The 21,016-nt window shown below is 40.3% G+C and overlaps 3 protein-coding genes across 3 annotated transcripts in view; 1 reads left to right on the top strand and 2 right to left on the bottom strand.

The window, feature by feature from the left end:
* The window catches only part of LOC109468977 (host cell factor-like), a 31,984-nt gene extending 21,453 nt beyond the window's left edge, over window positions 1–10,531 (bottom strand). Inside the window, exons 1-6 of the mRNA XM_019767362.1 lie at window positions 10,292–10,531; window positions 6,440–6,749; window positions 5,762–5,970; window positions 5,300–5,384; window positions 2,993–3,099; window positions 308–511 (exon numbers count right to left, since the gene is read on the bottom strand). Coding sequence (XP_019622921.1) covers window positions 308–511; window positions 2,993–3,099; window positions 5,300–5,384; window positions 5,762–5,970; window positions 6,440–6,749; window positions 10,292–10,451 — 1,075 coding nt within the window. The 5' untranslated portion in view covers window positions 10,452–10,531. The remainder of the gene's footprint in view (window positions 1–307; window positions 512–2,992; window positions 3,100–5,299; window positions 5,385–5,761; window positions 5,971–6,439; window positions 6,750–10,291) is intronic.
* Window positions 10,532–11,420: 889 nt separating this feature from the next.
* LOC109471042 (transmembrane protein 187-like) lies at window positions 11,421–12,295 on the top strand. The gene has a single exon (XM_019770224.1). It carries the CDS (start codon window positions 11,426–11,428, stop codon window positions 12,236–12,238), a length of 813 nt encoding a protein of 270 aa, XP_019625783.1. The 5' UTR covers window positions 11,421–11,425; the 3' UTR covers window positions 12,239–12,295.
* Window positions 12,296–12,364: 69 nt separating this feature from the next.
* On the bottom strand, window positions 12,365–20,558 carry LOC109470240 (sulfate transporter-like). Its single transcript, XM_019769093.1, has 17 exons — window positions 20,455–20,558; window positions 19,105–19,478; window positions 18,648–18,758; window positions 18,309–18,514; window positions 17,747–17,911; window positions 16,999–17,154; window positions 16,562–16,644; window positions 16,013–16,160; window positions 15,734–15,847; window positions 15,305–15,382; window positions 15,014–15,109; window positions 14,483–14,659; window positions 13,898–14,104; window positions 13,607–13,738; window positions 13,360–13,414; window positions 13,128–13,231; window positions 12,365–12,908 (listed from the first exon to the last, which is right to left on the bottom strand). Exons 2-17 carry the CDS (start codon window positions 19,457–19,459, stop codon window positions 12,819–12,821), a joined length of 2,277 nt encoding a protein of 758 aa, XP_019624652.1. The 5' UTR covers window positions 19,460–19,478; window positions 20,455–20,558; the 3' UTR covers window positions 12,365–12,818.
* Between the last annotated feature and the right edge of the window lie 458 nt (window positions 20,559–21,016).

Here is a 21,016-nt window from a genome sequence, read left to right on the forward strand (position 1 = left end):
TAAATTTTTCAAATTGATACTAGCATTAAGAATCCTGTCTATAGTGACTACCTGTCCATAAAAAAACAGATTTTATCATGACTGATTGGTCTTCTCGGTCAGTTTTCACTGTAGGTTTCGTGTTAACAATCACCAGGTCTTTTCAATCAGACTCCATTCAGACTCAAAGGAAGAAATCCAAACAGGAGGACTGAAAACAAAATAATCTCTTAATCGACAACATGTTGCATGAAAACTGATAACATTTTAAGAAATTTCAGTACATTTAGAGTACATCTCGAGAACATCTTGTAAATTTGAGGAGCACAGAATCGGAAACACATTTGAACAGTTTTTGTTACAACAAAAGTGTAGTTTTGTGTTACCTGGTTGTTCCAAGCCTTCCTGTAGCCGTCCCGCCCGCTCCACACATACAGCCGGCTGCCGATGTTCACGGCACAGTGTCCGGCGCGGGCACGTGGCACCGAGTCCTCAAACACTTCCATGGCAAGGGGCTCCCATGTCATCGTTTCTGAGGGGGAAAATAATAGTAGGGTTATACATTATCCGAGGCACCATAACACCAGAGTGCTACCATCCTCTTTCCAGATATAGAAGGATTCCTACCTTTATATAAGAACCTAGATACTACATACTTGGATTCTAAATGGAAAGGCAGCAACGTTTGATCTTAGTAAAGGTAAATCCTGCAAAGTGCAACATGTTTCTGGGGGGTAACATAGCAGGTTTACAAATGTATGAATGTCAAGAACTAAGTCTTAGATGCTATGGTGATTGCATACTACTTTACAAAGCTTCCTGGAAAGGCTGACAGTGATGTTACGATCATAGCAAAGTTAAACGGTAAATTCTAACCTTCTGCCTGCTGCATAGCACAAGTCTGGAGTATAAATTCTACCTAAAGTAGGTGCCACCTCAGCCAAGAGATGGCCATTGCAGTAGGGTCATTACTTGGGTGAAACAGAGTGGAGTACAATTTATTGATTCACCCTAACAGGGTATATACATTCTCTCACAATTACAATGTTGAAGGTTGTGATAAGTGGTCAACTGTGGTAATAAAATGTCCCTAAATTGGAGCTGTATTGCTTGTGTGTGTCTCACACGAAGACACAACATTTGCCACTTAAGCACGGACTCCAGTCATCTTCTTGCTGACAGAGCTGTTTTCTAACCTACGTGATCACAATCTCCAGAAACATCACATTTGTTGTGTCCTCTAAACTGCCTAACTCTACTACCACTGCCTGAAGCTTTCAGCACTCCTGCCTAACTTTCAACCTATTATCTACACATCATCACAGTCCCATCAGGTTAACAAGACAGAGAGGCCTTCTGTCCATTCACATACTTGTCTTCTAATGTGCCACCTGTATGGCTTTGAACATGTAATACACATTTGCTGGCTATCCTAGTATACCTCTAATAGAGTGTACTCAATTTGCTAAAGATGAGTCCATTCTGGAAGATTAAGGAAGAATACAAATCCCACAGTAGATTGGGACAACTGTTACCAATGTATGAAACCTTAATCTGGGATGACAACATTAAGAAGAGATGGTCTGGTATCAATACTACGGTGTGGTAGAATAGAGTGTTGGATGATGCTATAAAACTGTAAGACACAGTGGAAGGAAATAGCTTGTAGAATAAATGAGCAAATAAAAGCAAACTTAAATTTAAAAGAAAGAATTACTTTAAAGAATGTTTCTGTAGGGTTCCTCCCCGAGTGTTTAAAATGGAAAGACCCCAGTCGGAGCCAAACCTGTTAAGTATTCAGGTCACCTCTCCCTAACTCTCTATCCACTCAGGCTGGTTTTCATCTGACTTCATGTCATGTATGAATTATTACTCCATCTACAAAGGCCACAATTTGTCACAAGTCATTTCCTGGCGGTTCCCAACAGCCAGACTTACGATTCAGGACACGTCTGCAGTATCCCGGTGTAATACTCTGCTCTGTTGACTCCTGTGAGAGCTTTCAGAGCATGATGTCTCGACTAGGCTGTTTTGCTTTGGATGTAAATGATCTTGACACAGTCCTGTCAGCTTCAATTTTCCGTTATTGTGTAGCCAAGTGCACACTGTGCAGGATATGGAAAGAAGGGCAACTACTGTGTTTTAGTTACCACAATTTCCTTTGATTACTGTTTCAGTAGTTTTTCCTGGTTATTCTGACCATTCATCATTAATTTTTCACAGAACTTTGAACATGCCATGTTTACTGAACTAAAGCTTGTTTTCATTGATTATTGGTTACCAAGAGCCATGGAGTCAATTTGAACATATTTCTACAATCACTAAACAACTGAACACACACACAATGTTATAAATCCATCCATCTATCCATCCATCCTATTTTGGCATCATATACATCAAGTCTCCAGTCCATGTGGTAAAGGTAATTCCTACACTCTGTATCCTATGATTTCCCCAGTAGTTATTGATTGTTCGTGTTGGGTGATTTGCAGGCTGAAGCCGGGGCATAAGTTCTCATTATTCTGGCCATTACCGGGGTGCAGTGCCTTCATGCCCGGCCCCCGCGGCGCATTAGTGACCACCGGGCACATTTCTCACTGTCTACAACCATCCACAGTTCAGCACCAGGGTGAGATGTCCAGGCAGATATGGCACAGTAGGGCTAATAATAATCGTAGAGTGGAACTAGCTGCCACCATGTACAGAAGGGGCATCATCACTATAGAGCTTTAACAATGCTAGCAGTTAGACGTGCAAAGATTAGGTGTGACAGGTTGTCCAGCTGCCACCATGCCGAGTGCCTTTTACCCTATTTTCCAAAACAATCTTTGCCAAAATAAGTAGGTTAACCTTTGCAAATGAGTAACTGATCTACACACAAGGCAGATTACATTTAGTCAAGTCAATAAGAGCAGTCCAATATATGACTCCACAGGTTTATAGGTTAAAGTTGTTCCTACATGTTGTCACGAGGAAATGTTGGCAGCCCAGAGTGTTGGACTGTACCACTTACCCAGGTTGAGGGAGGCCAGGGTGTTGGTGCATTTCCACTCCTTCTCGTGCGTGGCCACCTTCTGGTCGTCCATCACCAGCGGCACCCACCCGCCAAACACAAACATTCTGTGTACGGGGAAACAACAACATCCTGGTCACAAGTACGCAAGAACACAAGACCTAAAAAACTGACCAACCCAACATATACTGTACACTGTACATCTTGAAATATTCATGGTATTTGTAAGTTGGTGGTTTTCACCATCACTTCTCAACTGCAAACTCATTACACCTGTGATTTTGGCTGTGAACTGGTGACAGCATTTTTGTAGTCTTGTTGCCATAGTTTCAACCACAGACTGAACGATATTGTGACCTCTTGATCTATACTGCAGCTCAAACAGATAATTGAATTCACAGAACAGGAAAACATCAACATTTTGGTTAGCTATGAATGCAACCAAGAAAAAATACCAGTCTGGTAAAAAGTGCAAGACTTTTAATGTTGTTTGAGATTGGATTGGGAAGTTAATATGTTTAAGAAAAGATTTCTTTTTCTTCAAGACCTTTCAAGTTATATTAAATAAAACAATTTTCAACTGACTAGCTAACAAACCTCATTTGGTTTGGCTGCTGGAGCTAATATAACCATGTTGCTCTGTTTCCAGGCTTGTTTCCAGGTTGAATATTCCATGTTCCCAGGATATGAATAATATATAACACGCCTGAGGCCAAACTATGCTGCTGGAATTGATTTTTCCACACTGGAAGCAAACATCATCTACAAAATCACAACAGAGCTTTATAAAACCCGTGTTGTTTTAAGTATGGAAACAAGGTAATAATTCAAATAGCAGAGAAGCAATTTTCATGTTTCTGAGAATTGTTCCTATTTGCCCGTGTTGAGGCTTTAAATTGGTACGTTTCACTAATTATCCACAGGAACAGTAATAGTCCCAACAGGCCTGTGCATCTCTAACTAAGTAATTACTTTTGCACCATTCCAATCAGGCTACAGTGAAAAACATTCATATCGACATAAATCCTGCTAAATTGTACCATCATAATAAAAAAATGTGACTAATTCTGCAATTCAATATGAGACCTATAAAACACTTAGTTCCTTTGTTGACATAATTAGTATAAGACTTATTACTTAAACAAGGATTTCATACGGAAAACAACCTTGGCAGCAGTAGAGATAAAGATTGGTTCATAAATATTACATGGGCTAAAACATAACATCAACGCATTCCCTATCGCTTCTGGCTACAGGAATTGTTATGTCCCGACATTTCCATTTGGCAAAGTTTGATGAGAAACAGTTCCACGGATTGTTTCTAATTTGTATACCCTTCAAACGACCTTGGCAAGGCTACTGAAAAATTGCTTTCGCCCCAAGCACCTTCTGACATACATATATTACCATAGAAATGGTGCTCCTAAAGAGCAAAGAGAACAATTCATGCCTATAGCTTAAAACAGTGGGCCTTGACAATATACAAAGCCGTCAAGATAAACTATAATCCTTTATATTTTGATATTAGCTAATAAATTGTATGTCTCATTAGAATAGAGCCTGCCCATTGTTATTACATACATCAATTTTGGATATTGTCATTAGAATTGAAATACGAGAGCTTGGCAACTTACCATATTTCCCTCCCCGCTTGTAAAACAGCATAATGTTCAACCCAGCGTGTCCCCACATGCAAATCATGGGTAGTCATGCACACAGAGGGCACCCTGCACGAAGGGTATTAGCCTGACTACCCCACAAATCTCCTATCTGCCAGCACTTGGCCCTGATCCCACACGGGAACCTCAAGGCCAACACCTAATCTCTAACCTTTTGTTCACAACTTTGGCAAATCTTGTTGATTCAGCAGGATAAATCCTTCCACACAGGAGACTGGTGTTAACTTGCATTATGTTACCTCATGTTGGCATTTAGCTACAGGGTATAAAAGTGCGAACTGAGAAGTTCACGTTAACTTAATTACACACTTCTGTACCAAGCAGCACTACCACCTACATATGCAGCTGTAGGGGTTAAAATGGCTTTTTGAAGTATATCCTACATAGCTTGTGGCACGGCTTACAGCAAATCTGCAACAATATACATTGCAGTTGAAAGACAGCAGTTTGCTGAGTCGTGTTGGGCATTAAATTTTCACGGTAAATTACTTTCAACTTCATACCAGATTAATTACCCTAGAGGGAAATGATGGCAGTTGAAGTTTAAGGCGTCATATAAGTAATTACGCTTTAAGTCAGATACTTGTGAAATATATGTGAATAAATTTAAAAAAAAATTAAATCTGACCTGTGACTGATCTGTGTAGCAGAGTGCAGACTGCGAGGGAGTGGAGCGATGCCGTTCACAAGGGGCTTTGTCCACGAGCTCGTTTCTGTAAAGAAAAAAGCAACATTGTACTATATTCTGTACCAAAGTGTTCCACAAGGGTGGAGAAACAAAAGAAAAGGATGCTGTAACTATCAGAAGGCTGGATCAGAGGAACGAATGTGTTGCAGTTCTTGTAATACTACTTTACTACTGGAAATGTGTTGGGAACTTTATTTAACTTACATACTTGTCTACACTGCTTGTTGCAACCAGTGGAAGAATAGCGAATAGCCTTTTCACAAGCTGAACTACACTGGTTCTCAATCACTGAAGAAAGACAGTGGAGGCTATCTATTTTGTATTGCATATACTGAGACCTCAACAAGCACATGTACACTGGTACATGTAGTAGTGTGTTAAACTGATGCCCCGGATCCATACCTATCTCCAGTTGCCACAGGTCCCCCAGGCGACAGCCGCTCATGCCGCCGTAGATAATGAGCCTGGGCCGCTTGCCGTCCTTGTCGGTGTAGGAGATACAGGTGTGGGACTCCCGGGGTGGGGGAGGGGTGCCGTACGTCTGCGGGATGTCCCACGCTCGCACGTCTGACTGGGGCTTCAACTCCAGCGTGTATAGATCATTCAGGTATCTGTGGAAGAGGCAACAACTATGAGTACCATACCTTAATTACGAGTGAGATTCGACTTCATCTACAAAATTGATTTTATCAAGGCTATGTAAACATGTTTTTTAGTTATCTACTCCATTAAAGTGGTTTTGGCAATGTCTAGGATATCTGTAGGTAGAAAGGGAACAGCTTTGTATATCAGATCTTGTTTGTAAATTGTAAGATTCAACTCCATTTTGGAGAATGCTGTAAATTATCTTTGAAAAAGACCAAAATACAATGATATATGAAGTTTCTATGATTACCAATACTCTGGAGACATCTATAATGAACTTGATCTTAGTTGTAAAAAGTTCCATTTTGAAAATCATTGTATTTGCATCTTTAGAGGTTACCAAAATACAGATTGTGAATGTGATACAGTAACTAGTTTATAAGAACACACTGTAGAAACAAACACCAAGTAATGGTTAACAACCTTTCTCCTGACCTTGGTATGTTGTTCTTGGGGTCCTCGCTGTCGTTGGCCAGGCCCCCGAACAGGTAGACCTTGGTGCCGCACATGGTGAAGCTGTGGCCCAGGCGCGGGCAGGGGGGAGGACCGTTCTTGGGCGACTTGGGCTTTAGTCTCTTCCACTCCCAGCGACTGGCCTGCAGCTCGTATAGTTCATTCGAGTACTTGCCATACTCCACCATTCCCCCGAACACCAGGAGTCGGGTGCCGTCGCACACGAAGCCGTACGCGGCGCATCCCGGGGGTATGTCACCCCGCACCGCCGGCACGAACCACTGATTGGTGGCTGGGGAGAGAAAAAATTTTAAGATGTTTATTTATTGCACACTACATAACATAGAAACACATTTGCGCAATGACACGGGCCATTTCCACTGGCTTTTTTGGCAAAGGTTAGCTCCCCCAGGCTTTTCTGACAGAGGAGTTTCATCCCACTGGATCTTATGTGCTAAGGCTTTCTCCCTAAAACTTCAGAGAAAAAGCAGTTGATCATCATGGAACATACTAGCTAGTATATACTGATACAGGAAGGTTGATTTAAAACTTAAGTTTTACAGATATTTAAAATAAATCAACCAATAAACTTGTCATTTCTTTGATGAACACCTAAGTATCAACATTTTAAAGACATCCATGCTGTATCTGCAGTTCCTTTGAAATCTCACGGGTGGTGTTTTACCAATATTATTCCACTCAATGCACATTACAAGCCCAGACATGTTTCTGACAAACACTGACCTCGGGGTCAAACCTACCCATCAATTCTTATTTCCAAAAGGTCAAAACCTACATCTTGTACCCGCCACATCCTTAACTGCAGTTTGACATGCAAACGCCATAGAAATAGCCAATTAACTACCACTTGCATGCTGATGCCCCAATAGTAGCAGATCCCCTACAGCATGTAATAACCAACTGCCAGTATTGGAGAACACCGCTTTGTGGTATATAAATCTAATAGTTTATGCACCCGAACATGGGTTAATTCTATATGTCAAATACAGTATACTTCAACAAGCCAACCAAAGAAACATGTAGGTATTGACTGATTTTATCCAAATTTATGGACTGTGGGTACGACCCAAATCAGATATTTACCCAAAGCCGTGATGGAAATGACAATGCAAAATTTCCCTTCGCAAATTTTCGACTCCTTACCCAAACTTGGGTTGATATACTATAAGGTCATCAGGGAGGTTAAAATCACACAAGTGTTTGTCAACAATTCTATATGGAGTTATGACTGTGCTCTGTGACCTTGACCCAACTCTACAGCTTTGAAGGACACGCCTCCAAGGACTGGTAAAGAGCTGTCTGCTCTCAACCAACAATTTTCTAAGATTTCTGAGCACAAATGCTGCTTGACCAGTAAGGGTTGCACGGAATACAAAGTACATGTAGTGTTTTATTACAAGTAAGTTACAACTGGTATGTAAAAGTCCTTCAACTTCTAACAGATTGGATCTTGTGATTTATGAACAATTCTGCATATGATATGCCCAAGGGCAAAAATTTGTAGCATAGCATCAGCAGGGGACCTTTTCTCTCTTATGTTTATACATCAAGCACTAGTAGTGACATTTTCTCCCCCGCAAAAACGAGAGCAAAGGCTAGAAGGAGAAAAGAATGGATACCAGGCTGGTGATAGGTGGGGATGAGAATGTAATATTCATAGAACAGGTTGTTTATAAAGTTAAAACTAAACTTGAAATTGGAAAAACTAAAGGTGAAAATTTAGAATACTTTTGTTTGCAAACAGAATTCTTGACATGAATTTTCATATACATAGCTGACTGTGGAATGTGGAATGCAGGTTTTGCTTGAGGGAAAGAAAATGAGAATCAGGTATGCAATTGTCTACTTTATGTCCCTCCCTCTGAAGCAAATGGTCTATTCCAAATACCTGGGGCAAACCACAACAAAATTTAGCGCATGGAAGAAAGCAGGTCAGTCTAATCCTTCCCCTGCTACAGACCCATTTGTGCAAAAAATGGATTGGTTGAATCACTTGGGATGTGATAAGGACAGTCAAGGCAAAGCTAAGCCTGCATGTTTTAACAACTAGCTTTTTCCTCTTTGACTAGCATGTCTGAGTAAGATCATTAGTTTGGAATCACATTAATTTTTATTCAAGTTGCTAGTACATGAATGGATACCTGTTTTGTGACTTGTAAACACCCCATGCATGGAGAATGGGTACCTTAAGAATGATTGGATTTTACAAACAGTTTATGACTCTCAAGGGTTCCCAGGGAATTAGGCCATATGTCAAAATCAATATGTTGCCCCATAAAATGGGCCAATGATTAATTCACAGGCTTGGAAAAAATGTCGACCCACTTTGTCATTACTGGTTGTTTTATACGCTCATTTGTCTATCATATACTAATCATGTTTTGATTATTCTGTCAATAACCTTGATGAGGTTACATTTATCTTGTTTAGTTTTAGAATCAAAGCAAACTCAGACAGAAGGAAACCCATTACATGTACATGATGATTCATGTCTTAGAAATAATGTCAAGAAAAGCTGTTCCTACTTCCAAGATTGGATGACTTTGATAAAGGCACAACTTTTCAGCAATAGAAAAAAATTGCTAACTTTCCATGAAGCAAAAAATAATCATTTCATCCCACCCGTTCACTTCTTGAAACCTAAACTGAATGTTTGTGAAGTTTACAATCAATATCAACTTTCTCAAATGAACATCAAAGTAAAGCCTGTTTAAACAGTATCAACGAGCCAAGTCATTTTCCCGTAACAAAATACAGAGAAAAATTTACATACAATGAGACCAGGAAACTTTTAAACAAATTCAAAATTAGTAGATTTATTGGGCCAGGAAGACCCATAAAAAAATTTTATACAAATAATATCAACATTCAATTCATATTCAGAGTCATATGTCATTTCTTTCACAAAGCTGATAGAATATTACCAAGATTACAAACTTTAATAAAACTCATTAAATCAAAAAGTTTTGACATTTTATTTAGAAACAGAACAACCACTATTACTAGGGGAAATTTCATTAAAAGCAGCATAATTTTAGGATAAATGATGCTCCCAGTCATTACTCATGAAAGCCTAGTCCACATAACCTGTTGCACAATAACAAATACATGTACTGCAAAGCAATTATGCATGAGAAGTCATAAATTTTCGTATGGCCACTGGTTGCAAACCATTGCAAATGCTTTTGAAAAGTGGCAAATCTAATTCAACTGCTAATGCTAACAACCACTGTCCATTATATAACCAAGCCACACAACAAAACGTAATTGCTTGCTGTTGAATTTCGCACAAAAACAAAGTAAACAGTCCCCTAGCCCGTCCAAAGCGCTGAATGCCCCCCTCCCCTAACATTAGCATAAACAATCGGCGGCCATATTGATTTTGATTTTCAACAAATGACAGATGAGTTTGAATTAAATGTCACGAAAATGCAAATATTCACCATACTTTGCCGGTGAGGGGAGTTTATCTGGCCCGGTGCCAAATCTGACGATCAGCGGTGAGCGGCAAATCGCGCGGGCTCAGCCGACGTTATAAACAGTTTGGTTTAAAATATGGCTCCCCCATGAAAAAACACCGGGCGCCGCCATATTGAATTTTACCCATCTAACAAAACCGGGATATCTTCCGTAAAAATGGAAGACAAGACGAAGCGATTACAGAAAATTGTGCCAAACGAAGTCGGCAACCTGATCTTGGAGGAAGAGACCTCGATGCCATTGGAAATGATCTTGGCGCCAAAGATTTGACGATAAACAACAAAAGGACGCCATTTTGAAAACAAGCAAGCCAAGCGGGGAGGGCGAGCTTACCTGTGTTGTACACGTGTAATTCGTCCACGATGCCCTCGTTGCCGCCCCCGAATACAACCATGAGATCCTTAATAGCAACGGCACGGTGGCCATGCCGAGGCCGCGGCGTCGGGCCGGTTGTGCCCGTCACACGCCTCCACTTCAGGACGGGAGCCGCCATCTTGAGCTACCCACAATGCTGGGGGTGGGCGGGGGTTTCTACAGCCACGGCGTTTCGCCTCCACAAATCTATGCAAATGAGGGTGTTCAGAATAAACCGACCAATCAGCGCGGCGCAATGATAAATATTGATTAAGTAGTCCGCGAGGCGCTGTGAGTTTAGACACCTCTGGGGGTAGGCGCCACAGAGTTCCCGGATGTTGTAAACAAATTTTTCTGCCTTTTCTTTTGCTCGAAGAATTTTTAATCCCACCCTGTTCTTGAACGGAAAATCTGCATTCGTTGCAAACCGAGGAGAGTTAGTGATTGAATCTCGATAATTTGGAATAAAGATTTATTTGAGGGACGCTTGCCCATCATCCACCCACATAATTATGAGATATCCCGGATGTTCATTTGCATCTTTGACAGTCTCGTACCCAGGGTCAGGTGAGAGCGAGAACTGGGAACGTTCCACACTTCCGGGTTGGGTAAAGTACAGCCCCAGTGGAGCCTCATTGTTTTGATAAAGCGCTACAAAGCACTAAATGGTCAAAGGTACATAACTACATTATCCCAGTACGCATTGAAACTAGATTTGTAGCTGTGTAGAGCTGTCATTTATCTAAAATGCGTAACTCAAGCAGTATTCCACTGTAAATGGATGAACAGGTGCACGGCACATGCATGAGCATGGTTCTACATACAGTAACAAGGATTTTTGAAAGCTCCCTGGTAGTACCAAGCTATAGCCTGCTATGTAGAACGTCAAAATGACCTGGTGTTTTCTTGTTGATTGCATGCATACTTATCTGCTGCAGTTCAACTTAAAATCATCTAAAGCATAGATTTTTGGTGGATGTTTGATAGGTGATGTGAATGAATGATGTATTGACTAGTGCTGACTGAAATGCCATAGAACTTAATGACCAGCCAAAGTACAGTAGTGATTTTAATAAACTGACATTGTCTGATTTTTCTCTGCAAGACTCTGACATGGACCACGTTGTGAGAAGAGCTGCCATCTCGGTCCTTATTCCAGTTGCCATGGCAACGGCAATCACGTGGCTGGGCTGTTTTGACAGCGTGGTCACTGAGCTCGGCTTCCAACACTACGGCGAGCACCCTGACCACAGCATCCCCTTCTTACCCTCCCAACTCAAGATGCCTGCCAACACACTGGTCAACATGGGGTACACCCTCCTCGGAGTCATGTGGATTCGCAAGTTTCTTAAAGACAGAAACGACGGCACCATTACAGACCGCGACCTTTCTGTAGGTTCTGTGTTCTGCTGGATGGCGGTGGTGTATGGACCGGTCCAGTTGCTGCGTATCGTGAGCCAGCAGCACAGGTTCGCCGTGATGGACCAGTGGTGCACCCTGCCCTTCTTCGCTTGGGTGGTGGTGATGAGCGATTACCTCATGCAAGGATGGAACACGAGAAGGACTTTAACTGTGATGGCGTTTTCATGTGCAAGCTATGCCCTTGCTCTTGTTCATGACCTTGGTTTTGAGGTTGCTCTAGGGGTTCACATACTGTTTGCCGTACTGTATGGCATGCAGATTTTACAAGCAAGCCAATCGAAACTGCTGAAATCAAAGCTACGCTGGGCATTGCTGATGGCAATTCTATCTTGTGCAGGATTTGTTGTGTTGAAGCTCCTTGACTTGCACCTGGCCAGGTTTTCAGTGTTTCATCGGTTCTCAGGACATTTCTGGTCCAAGGTGGCAGACATAATGCAGATACATTTTGTATGTAAGTTCTTTCACCCCATCATGGAGCAAAATGCCAAGAATAAGAAAATATGAAATGTAAGGTGTTAGGTTAAAGTTTAAAAGAACTTACCAATAAATGCATGTGTTGACATTGTATTCAGCCTTTTTTATTGCTCATTGTTGTAGTTTTGCAAACAATAGAACATTACATGAATTACAAAAATGCGAGGAAAATAATTGCATGTGTACATGATCTCTTCTGTATATGTAATACAGCTCTTTTTTAAGAAAATAATTATATCTTTTGAAAAATTACTTCTGTCACAGATCTTCTTCCAAATAACTCTGCTTAATATCGGGTAACTGTAAAAACTGTTTTTACAGTTACCCCTTAATATCAGTTATTAAAATTTGTGTAAAATGTGTATTGAAAAATCTTCACCCTTTTGACATGGTTTATACTTGCACATATACCCAAACCTGAACAAGGCAATATGCCTGATACAAATGTCTAGTTTCTTGTAATTTGACACATTCCAAGAAAACTTGAAAAACATGATTCAGTATAACATATATACAAATACATTGTACTCTATTGTAATATTGTAAACTATGTAATTGAAATCACACATGAGACCTAAAATTGCAATGATATGGTAGTCTTGATGGCATCTCAAATTTCACTCTCCATCTCAATGTGTGTAACATCTGTAGCCTGGCCATCTTGTTGTGATTCTTCCTCTTTGGCTTCTTCCTTTGCATCCTGTGATAAATTAAAGACAAAAAGTTCATTGTAACATGTTGCAGATTAATCATAGTCACAACAAACATTTGTAATTGAAAATGACCCAAACATTTTGCACAGGCAATATTTCAGGAATGAAAGTTTTTTAAACAACCTGTCAGGAGAAACACGAAGTCTTTCTAAGAAATATCTTATGTTCCTCTGCCTTCCAAACAGATAATCTGCTACTTGACTTACCTCTGCTAAGGAGAAGAGTACTGCATCATGTACACTGATAAACAAGTTGTCACACTCGATTTTCTCAAAGAATCCACAAGACACAAGCTGGTCTCTGATGTTAGCTGGAAAAGGAAGATATAATATAAAGTTATATAAAAACTTAACTGGCTCCAAATATAGTGCAATATATCATGCCATCTACATTCATAAGGCACAATACTTGCAGGATACAATAAAGAAAATGCTTCACCTTTGCAGTGGGCCAGAAGAAACCTGACTCCAACACTTTTGTAGTCCTTATGTACCTGGTATGAGCAAAAAATTAAAAAATGATGACAAAAATGAGTCAATATCTAAGGTTACTGTTACAGTTTGCTACTATAACATATCTTTGCTGCTGCAATGTCATTTAATTTACATATGATGAAAAAATTTGAAGTCACCAAATGTAACGCTATCGAAGAAGACAAATCAGTACCCAGAAACTGTGTCAGTACCTGAGTAAGTGTGTTAACTGCCACAGAGTCCAGGAAGTTGAAGGGTCCACAGTCAAGGATCACTGTTTTCAACTTGGGTGTGGGAGGGTCTTCCACTTCCATTGGAATAAAACCATCCAACTCAACCATTTCCTGAGGGAAAAATGTATAACGTGTTAACATTAACATCTATTTTATCAAGTCTTGTTCTCCTTGGCAACATAAATATGGCATTTGTTGGCTTTTCTTGTTTCTCATGAAGTTTTGAAATGAAAAGGGTTATACAAAAGGACAGATAAATGGTACTCATACCTTCCCGTCCTGAGAACTTTTCTTGGCTTCTTTTGCTCTCTTCTTTTCTATCTTCTCTCTTTCTGCCTCTGCCTTTTTCCTCTGAGCCAGCAGTATGACGGGATCCACCCCTGTCTGTGAGTACAGGGACGTCTTAAAGTGGTCACAGTTGGAGAAGAACAGGGACATGTCAAACCTGAAGATCTTCACACTTGGGATCTCTTGAGCCTGTGTGTGACCAGGAAACAAGAAGTACCAGTTGACAACCTACAAACTTCCCAGAGTTCACTTTCCATTTCCACAAAAGGGACACTAATCCCAAGAAATATAGTAGCTGTTGTAAACATTAAGATATGAAGTAGAAAACCTGTTACTCCGTTTTTGTCATAGGTCATTGAGTTATGAGAGAGAAGGAAAGAGCCTGTGATGTTCCCAATATGGCTGAGCACACTGGGTATCATCCCTTAACTCTTCTCAATAAGTGTGTTGAGTTCTTTTACAAAAGTGTTTTGATGCCTGAGGATTCTCCATAAATAAGACCCACATATGTGATGGTACATGTATATGTGGGAAGCATTTGAGATTGATAAGTTTACGCTAACTCACAGCCTTGTAGTTGTGTATGTCTCTGTAGATGTCACAGTTGGGGACCTGCCCCAGTAGTGTGGTGGCTGGACGCTGTGAGCGGAACAGGACAGTCAGCAGGCAGAAGGCCATCCCTGTCCCCAGGCCAATGTCCAGCCCCAGCAGGACAACTGCCAAAAATGTCACCCACCAGATCACCTGCAACAAACAATTGTAAAAATATTAGCGACCAACCATTATGACTGAGAAATATACAAGATAAGAAAGAGATAAAAATGTGCTCAACTTGACACTAACAGTGTCATGATAAAAAATTGAAATGCAATTTTTTATTGCAAAGCTTGCTTTTTGTTTTGTATCTTGGATAGTCTAAGAGCAATGTACCAATGCTTTGTTTTAGACTATTATAGACAATGTAACTACATGCTTATCAAAATTACTGTAGTCAAACAGTGTCCAGAACAAAGCCTTACACAATGATTTGGAGTGCTATATATATGTAAAAGCACTGCAATTATGACTGTACCTTCCTGTGGAATGACAGTTACTTACAAAGTCAATTCTACTGGTCCTCCACAGTGGTTTGAGTTCAGAGAACTGCTTAAACATGTTCTTCACGTTCACCACCACGATCACTGCCAGCACGGACTGAAAGGGAGTGGAACAACTTTTTAATCATTTTGAGAAAAAAAAAGAACCCCAAAAAAGCAAGAGATGGAAATTCCATTATATTTTAATACTCAATAAGCATGTCACCAATATAATCATTTTCAAGCTCATTCATGTGTCTGCTCTTTAGTTCAAAAGATATACACATGTATATATTCTTCTAAAAAAACGTACAATCTGACTTGATCTGAAGAGAGGTCCCATAAACAGCAGCACCAGCAGCATTACTACACACTGCACCAGGGACATGAGCTAAGGATGGGAGAGAAAAACAAAACAAAATTAGTTCTTGGCCATGCTAAATAGAGGAACAACATTTCAGTGAAAACAGTTCAACTATCATCAAAAGTCGACTCATAGATTAATGAGTTGAATAGATAAATCAAACAGTAAACTACACCAGAATTAAAAACAGCTACTCAAGCAACTGGATATGATTTTGGAAACAGTCAGACGTTTCAGGTAGCATCCACTACATTTGGTCAGTGACACTGGAGAGATCTCAAAATCAGCAGGTTTACAAACATGAACTATTGATTGACACGCAAATGAAGTGAAGACAGATTTTTATTGGTCCAAACAGTAAAGTGACCACTCACACACCTGTGTTTTAGTACCCGCAGCCTCTCCTACTAATGTGCGTGAGATCGCTGTGGAACATACAAAACAAGAGAAGAAGGATCCAAACAAGTTGCTCGTTCCATAGGCAAGCAACTCCTGAAATGGGATGCAAAAAGGATTGATGCATCAATTATTTACAACCAGTTATGCTATGAAAATCTTCCAAATGTATTTTATATCCGTCATGTATTACAGATGTTATATCATGATCAGATATGTTTTTCTAAGGGAAATATGATAAGATCATGGCCTCCTTTTTACCTGGTTGGCATCTATTCCATAGGCGTACTTCTTGGAGAAGAGTTTGGCAATGGCTAGTGAGTAGGAGAAGGACACCAGTGAGATGGCCACACAGTCCGGGGCCACTTGACCGAAGAGGGACACTCGGGGGACTGTAGGTTTGGGCAGGCTGTGGGAAAGGAAACAAAATGTCTATTACATGTATCATATAGCCAGATGATGTTGATCAATCAGATGTCCCCATTTCATATTGTTTATGATGCTATAACCTTACCATCATCATTAAATCCCACAAATACTGTAACACTGGTAGATGTCATAACCTTACCAGTGGTGATTAAATCCCATAAACACTGTGGTGTTTCATTTCCAGGATTAAACTATATTTAATGGTTTAACTGTTTATTCTTTAGCACACTGAAGTAGCCTTTGGCTACCAATATTCCATTGGTTATTGGGTTAGGCAGCAGGAAGAATGTTATAACATAAAAGCATAGAAAGAAGTATATATACAAAATGTTTCAAAGTCCATCCTTACACATTTGTCATCACTGTAACAACGTGACTTACCCAGTGGGAATGACACCAACCACCTTAACACCATACCTCTCCTCCATTGAGGCAAAGTGTGACACTACAGTGCCGATGATGAGCTAAGAAACAAAACTTTCAAATTTAGAGATGTAAAAAAGGATCTGTATAATCATACAAATAGCAAAAATAACAAAATATCTGTTTGACTTATTGTCAGTTCCTACATGTGTACAATGTATTCTTTCTTGTGAAAGTAACTTCAAACAATTAAGATTTCAAGAATAAAAAAGGTGGTATTAAAAACAAAAGATCTGTAATCATGTTAACACACAAGAAATAGCAAATATAACGCAACATCTGCTTGACTTATTGTCAGTTCCTACATGCATATTTTTTCATGTGAAATTAACTTCAAACAATTAAATGTCATGCATAAAAGTAGGTAAAGGTGGTATTCAAATAAAGTTACCCACCACTATAAGTTCAGAAGGTATAGGAATGCCCTTTAACTTGTGTTTGTAGCGTAAGTTTAGCTCCTTCAGGACCACCAGTACAATGATGGAAATGATGGAGGTGACCAGGGTGGCAATGTTGGTCTGAGTGATGCGGCTGAAGATCGCAATGACTGTCTGGAGAGGGAGAGAGAAGTTGTCACCAGATCTGGTTAGAGATACAGCTTGGACTGTGTAGGAAGCTTTCAAGGCTGTATCTATGACCAAATGGTACAGTCAAACATGCACAAGGACCACCTGGCTGTTGTGGCCACTTGTTGGTGGTCTCTTCGATTCTGACAGAGAGAGAGAGAGATTTTTTTTTATTACTGACCAAAGCATTAAAAATCTTGTCTAAAGTGACAACCTGTCTACTGTAATATTTTCTTTAAGCATACTAAGTCGCCGCTACAGACAGGTTTGACTGTATATGAAAAAGCACCTTACATACTAAAGAACATATGTTACCAAACTTACCAACATCTAGATCTGTTTAACAATAAAGTTGCACAAAATCTCTTAAAAGGCAACTGGCAGGATATAGCCTGGGTACCATCCTGATTACTAGGTCTGGTGTGATAGTTGCTGGTGGGTAGCAAATATTAGTCTGCAGAGAGGATAAAGACTTGGGAGCTAATAATAAGATAAGTCTGGTAACCAGGCTAGTAAGTATGGGAGCGGACATAGACTAACCAGGATGGTACCAAGGCTAGTTAGGATAGGGACCTACATATACGATAGACAGAGGGCCTGAGTATCTTGGGATGTCCAGGCCAAACAGGTATTTGATCTGGCTGTTGACCACGTGGAAGGCAGCGGCGGTGGTGAAGGCACTGACCAGGGGGTCTGAGAGGTAGATAGTGATGAAACCCAGACGGAGAAGTCCCATGGCAACCTGTGATCAACACAAGTGTAGAGGTTGAACAAACAGTCAAATTATACTTCTATCTTAGAATTCAGGAGGACATAGTACACAGGGATATGCACATATGGGTATCACAGCAGGGCTCTAGCTAGCACCCATTTTCCTAGATTGTGAGCACTCTCCCAAGCAGGTCTGATCATGAACCTGGGCTGACGGAAAAAATGTTGAGCTAACTAGAGCCCTGTATCACAGATATGCATCTAGAGTGTATCATAAGGCACGTGAGAACACAAAAGTTTACAACAGCATCTCAAAGAGATACTTTACACTCAATGCAAAATCTGCATGCGAAAGCCTCTAGATTGTTTGTCTTTTCCTCTCTTCTCCTTGAAAAGCTAAAAGTGTTTAATTTTTCTATATATACTACCTGAAATATCCCTGACATCAGAGTCACAGCACCAGCAATGTACAGTCTTTCCTGGACCTCTGCCTGTTCAGCCTGGTACTGCAGCTCAGCCATAGTGGTGTTGGAGATGGTGGAGTTGTACAGGTCTGCAGGAAGCTGACCGGCACCTGCAGGAAGTAGTCTCTCTATTGTTGCACCCACCATTATACTCAACACTGCCATTACACCTGAAAATGACAGATAAAAAATTGCAACAAAAAGTACAGATCACGTGCAAGTTGAAATCTTATCATAAGTGACCTTGACAAACTATGTCAAAAGCTAAAGACAATCCAGAAGTGTCAATGCTTTTAAACTTACCTATAGATAAATGTCTGGATGTCCCCAGGAAGGCATATATGATAACAGGGAAGAAGGCTGAGTAAAGCCCATAGATGGGAGGGAGGGTGGCCAGCAAGGCATAAGACATTCCTGCAGACAATAAAGTACAGGTCCATTGTTATGAAACAAATCACACACAACACATTTCTGTCATTATTGGAATATAACATAGAATGTCATAAACTTATGAAGTTTCACAAGGTAATCTAATAGGCCCATGGCCTGCTGCGAGAATATCTGCATTGATTAGTTTCGAAACATATTTGTTGAAACACACATACGCAAACTCCACTATCCTAATAACATGACACTTTGGGAATAAAATAACTGTCTAGATGATATTTTGCTTCATCATACTTGATACGAGAATTATCTTTTTCATGACAGGCATTTGATCTGCAAATTTTGTTGGATAAAAATCTGAGCATGACTGTACCTTGTGGGATGTGCATGATGCCCACTGTTATCCCAGCTATAAGGTCACTCACAATGTTCTCCCTCACTTCATACTTTGGCAGCCAGGACAATATTGGAAGTGTTGAAAACAGCACCTTCTTCACCCTGTCTGTAGAACACCTGAAGTGAGACTTGAGCCTGTTGTGCATCACGTGGTGAAAGCCAACGTCGTTGGACACGATGGATCCTCTGGTTTTCTCCAGCTTGACCTCGTGGTTGTACTCCGGTGTGGTGAGGCCGGAGCTGGGCAGGCTGGACACACGCAGACGGGTGATGTTGTCAGCTGATCCATACTGGTCATTTTCCTGGGTGTCACTGTTGGTGGGTGTTGCCATGGTGATTGTTATGTTGATCCTGAAGAGAGAAAAGAAAGAAGTACATAACATGAAGATGGTATATCATATTTGAGCATATTTGAATTCCAAAATGTGACTGATGTTATTGTTTTTAATGTATTGGAATTCTGGTCACATTGTTTTGAATTCTCTTAAGTTAAAACCAAAGTAACAGTCAATGTCACCAGGACAGCCTTAAATTTTCTTAGCTACATTTCAGATCTAAGTCTAAAACGCAGTGCACCTGAAATCTTAGCAATTGTATTGTCAATTTGAGTTATTACACATCAACCTCGTTGAAGCTATTCACTCAGAAAGAGTGATACTGGTGGAAAGATAGTTCGTATCAAACCAAGGACATTATATACCAGGTACAAAAATCAAATGGACCCAGGTCCAACTTCTTCCCTGCAAGAACAACCCCAATTTGGAATAAACTGTCACCAGCAGCTCAGTAAATGTATTCAAGACCAAGTTGGCTATAGAGTGGAAGGATCACCCTGATAGATACGGATACATCTTCTCCTACTGAATGCCCAAACTGTCTACACCACGAAGACGGCCTCATTACCCAGTAAGGGTACCTAATGGCCTGGATTCAGGTGAATATTCAGGTGAATATATATATAGAGTGCTACGTGCCCAGTCCTTCTCAATATAATATCTTTGATCAAACTAGGTCAACGGTCGACTATATATTAAGGAATGACTATAACATTAACGTTTATACTCAAGGTCCAAAGATATGACAAAGGTTGCAGACCTATACCAGGATAATTAAGTCATCATAGGGACCTTTAAAACTTCGTAATACTAGCGTATGATAACGTTTAGACTCGACATGATGCAACAAATTATTCTGCAAACTCATGCCCGAAAGCAAGGTAACACACGCAGTTGTCTAGACGTTATACTGAGCTGTCAGTGCCATATGCAGCTGGTGTGCAAATGTAATTATGCACTTCTAGCCAGAAATAGACTTAAACTGTACTTACAACTTAAGAGTAGGTCATAAGTAACCGAGGCGAGGTTTAAAACGTCAAGATCTGCAGCGCAGTTCGCAACACATGACCGCCGGTCCAAACTTACTTTTTCCGACCTTTGACCTGAGGGCAGCAAACGATTTTCAGAGTCCTTCTACGTTCTTGCCCAATATAGTATGTTGCATTCAAAAACCTTCAACACACAACACTGCAAAAATATATTGATATTTTTCTAGTTAATAGTTTCTGTTAACCTTGTTTCTTTTAGCAGCTGTATGAATGTGTGTGGTAACATTGTTTTGCTGCCCTCGTATCTTGTGACAAGTGACCTCAGATGACCTAGTTGTTGTTGGCAGCTGATCCATGGGTGTGTAACTGTGTTACACTTGCATGAATATAACGGGCACCAACGTTTAGATATATGGGTAAATTTACATCCCTGTCTGCGTAGGTGGGTGTTTCTTACCAATTAATCTGTTATAGAAACCCAACATCATTCGTATGCATCAATATAACGTTAATTAAAACGTTAATCTATAATTTAAACGGGACCTACAGATTGTCCTGTAACCTT

This window comes from Branchiostoma belcheri, unplaced genomic scaffold, assembly GCF_001625305.1.
Source record: "Branchiostoma belcheri isolate BF01 breed outbred unplaced genomic scaffold, Haploidv18h27 scaffold10, whole genome shotgun sequence".
Taxonomy (NCBI): Eukaryota; Metazoa; Chordata; class Leptocardii; order Amphioxiformes; family Branchiostomatidae; genus Branchiostoma; species Branchiostoma belcheri.